The sequence below is a fragment of the Callorhinchus milii genome, unplaced genomic scaffold, assembly GCF_018977255.1.
Source record: "Callorhinchus milii isolate IMCB2004 unplaced genomic scaffold, IMCB_Cmil_1.0 Scaffold1518, whole genome shotgun sequence".
Taxonomy (NCBI): Eukaryota; Metazoa; Chordata; class Chondrichthyes; order Chimaeriformes; family Callorhinchidae; genus Callorhinchus; species Callorhinchus milii.
The window spans coordinates 8,318-11,718 of record NW_024706259.1 but is presented as its reverse complement, the minus strand read 5'-3'; the positions used below and the strand labels follow the sequence as shown (position 1 = coordinate 11,718).

The 3,401-nt window shown below is 55.1% G+C and overlaps 1 protein-coding gene across 1 annotated transcript; it reads left to right on the top strand.

Moving 5' to 3' along the window:
* Positions 1 to 1,916: 1,916 nt before the first annotated feature.
* tbrg4 (transforming growth factor beta regulator 4) lies at positions 1,917 to 2,174 on the top strand (the record flags this gene model as incomplete). Its single annotated transcript, NM_001292813.1, is given in 1 exon segment — positions 1,917 to 2,174. A coding segment is annotated over 1 exon segment (102 nt), but the record flags the coding sequence as incomplete, so codon positions are not given.
* Between the last annotated feature and the right edge of the window lie 1,227 nt (positions 2,175 to 3,401).

The window sequence follows — 3,401 nt, the reverse complement described above, 5'->3', positions numbered from 1 at the left end:
CCACTCTCTCCTCGTCTCCCAGCTCCACCTTCTGCCCCCTCATGTCCGATGTCATCAACCTCTCCCTGTCCACCGGTTCAGTTCCCACCCCCCTGAAAACAGCCGTCATGACCCCCATCCTGAAAAAACTTTCCCCGGATCCATCCCTCCTCTCCAGCTACTGCCCCATCTCTAACCTCCCATTGCTCTCCAAGGTCCTGGAACGAGTCGTCGCATCCCAGCTCCACGCCTTTCTCTCTCGCCATTCACTCTTTGAACCTCCTCGACCTCTCTGCCGCCTTTGACACTGTCGACCACTCCATCCTCATACACCACTTCTCCGCTTTACTCAATCTTCGTGGACCTGCCCTTGCCTGGTTCGATTCCTATCTCTCTCATCGTCTTCACTTTGTTCCCTCTAACGGTTTCTCCTCCAGCCCCGCACTGTCACGTCTGGCGTCTCCCAGGGCTCTGTCCTTGGCCCTCTCCTCCTTAATATCTACAGGCTCCCCCTTGGTGACATTATCCACAGACATGGGGTCAACTTCCACATGTATGCGGATGACACCCAACTCTATCTTTCTGCCTCCACCCTCAACTCCAGGACCACTGCTGTCCTGACAGACTGCCTGTGGGACATCAAGTCCTGGATGAGGGCGAACTTCCTACAGTGAATGTGAACAAGACTGAGGCCCTCCTGATTGGCTCACGCCAGCGCCTCAGCACCTCTGGCAACATCAACCTCCATGATTGTACACTACAACTCACCAAGTGTTCTCACGTACAAAACCCTCCATGCCCTCGCCCCACCCTACCTTTTCGACCTCCTAACCCCCTACCAACCCGTCCGCTCACCCGGCTCTGGCTGCTCCACGTCCCCCAACCCACCCGCCCCACTATTGGCGGGAGAGCCTTCTGTCACTCTGCCCCCAACCTCTGGAATTTCATTCCCCAGTCACTCTGCCTCGCCTCCTCCTTAGCCTCCTTCAAGTCCCACCTCAAGACCCTCCTCTTCGACCATGCCATTGGACAACCCCTTCCCCTCCCCTCCCTTCCCCCCCTCCCAACCCCAGCTCGGGTCTGAAATGCTGTAGGAAAAGGAGTTTTGGACTCCTCATTTAAGGAAGGATGTACTTGCCTTGGAGGGGGTGCAGTGTAGATTTACTAGGTTAGTACCAGGGATGAAGGGGTTGAGTTACGAGGATAGGCTGACCAATTTGGGCCTATATCCTCTAGAATATAGAAGAATTAGAGGGGATCTTATAGAAACCTATAAGATCATCAAAGGGCAATGATAGAGTAGATAGTGGGAGATTGTTTCCCCGGTTGGAGAAACTAAAACCAGGGGTCACAACCTTAAAATCAGAGGCCAACCCTTTCTCACTGAGTTGAGGAAGAACTTCTTCATTCAAAGGGCGGTGAATGTATGGAACTCACTACCCCAAAGGGCTGTTGACGCTCAAGTCCTTGAACATATTCAAGACTGAGATAGATAGATTTCTTATTGCAAAAGGGATTAAGGGATATGGGGATAAGGCAGCGTCAGGTTATTAGCTGGAGTTGGATCAGAAGATCAGCCATGATTGAATGGCGGGGCAGGCTCGAAGGGCCGAATGGACTACTCCTGTTCCTACATGTTATGTTATGAAAGGCGTGAAAGGCTCTATACAAATGTAATCTTGTTGTTTAGGGTTGGGGTTGGGTCTAGGGGTTTGGAGCTTTGGCTGCAGGTTGGGGTTAGGGCTGAGGGTTGGGGGGCTGGGGTTGGGGCTGGTGGGGTTGGGGCTGTGGTGGGGGTTGGGGCTGTGGTGGGGGTTGGGGGTGTGGTGGGGGTTGGGGGTTGGGGGCTGGGGGTGTGGTGGGGGTTGGGGGCTGGGGGTTGGGGCCAGGCTTTGCTGTGTCAGTGGGAACCAACGCCCGATGTGTCTCCCCAACAGGTGCCATACTACGAGTGGTTGGACCTGAAGTCGGGTTGGCAGCGAGTGGCTTATCTGAAGGACAAGATGGGCAAAACCATCTCGGAGGAGTTGGCTAAATGACAGGACTGGGAACGCAGGGTGGGTGGGGGGTGGCGGAGCTGGGGCTCGGAGCTGGACGCCGATGGGGCTATTCCCTCCCGGGGAGCCCCTGAGCAGGAGTGGGGGGGGGATTGCACTGTACAGGATGTGGTTTTAAATTAAACAATCGCTTAAATTAAACTCCCAACAGCGACCTCTCACTGACAGTGTCGCTCTCGCTCCCACACACTGTGGGTTCCCGGCCTATCTCAGGACTGGCACAGGTCAGGCTGATGCTCCAGGACAGCTCTGGGAGTGGGGGTGCATCTCGTCAGCGACGTTAAATCTCACTCGCCATATGTGCCCTATTCATCCCTTCTTAAAATAGATGTTCTGAACGCGTGAATGCCTGACTCTGTTACTGCATCACCCCTCAGGCCGCCAAAGCCAATGGACCCGGGTGAGGGAGGCTGATAGGGTCACGGAGCCTGGCGCGGGAGAGGACACAAGCTGCAGATTTCTGGATGATCTGCATCTTATGGAGGGAAGAGTTGGGAGGCCAACAAGCAGGAAGTTGGTGTGGTCCAGCTGAGATGTGGTGAACAAATTAATTAGGCTTTCAGCGAACTGAGGGGTCAGACAGTGGCGGAGCCGGGGGATGTTGCGGAGGTGGGGGAAGGCAGAGCAGGTCATGGCACAGATGTGGGGTAGAAAGGATAGTTGAGGGTCAAACAAGACCCCAAGGTTCGGGACTGGCTCAGTGAGGGGGAGTGAGCCCCATGGATGGTGATGCTGTCAGGCCTGAGGTGAGGAGGCGCTGACGGGAGTCAATCAGGAGCCTCGGTCTTGTTGACGTTCAACTGAAGAAAGTTCGCTCTCATCCAGGACTTGACGTCTGACAGACATTCTGTCAGGACAGCAGTGGGTCCTGGAGTCGAGGGCGGAGGCAGAGAGGGAGAGTTGGGTGTCATACATGTGGAAGTTGACCCCATGTCTGTGGATGATGTCACCAAGAGGAGCATATAGATATTGAAGAGGAGGGACCAAGGACAGAGCCCTGAGGAACGCCGCACGAGACGGTGGGGGGGCTGGAGGAGGAGCCGTTTGAGGAGATGAAGTGCAGGGGCTGTGAGAGGTACCATCTGAACCAGTGAAGGGCAGCGTCATGGAAGTTGCGATGAGAGGAGAGACGGTGGATGAGGATAGAGTGGTCAATGGTATCAAAGGCAGCAGAGAGGTCAAGGAGGATGAGGCAGAGGGAGCCCTGATTGCAGATGGACAGAATAACATTTGTCACTTTGACCAGAGCTGTGTCTGTGCTGTGGGCGGCACGGAAACCCGATTGGAGGGGTTCATATAGGGAGAGGCGGGAGAGGAAAGAGCGCAACTGGGAAGCAACGACTCGTTGAAGGACCATGGGGAGTC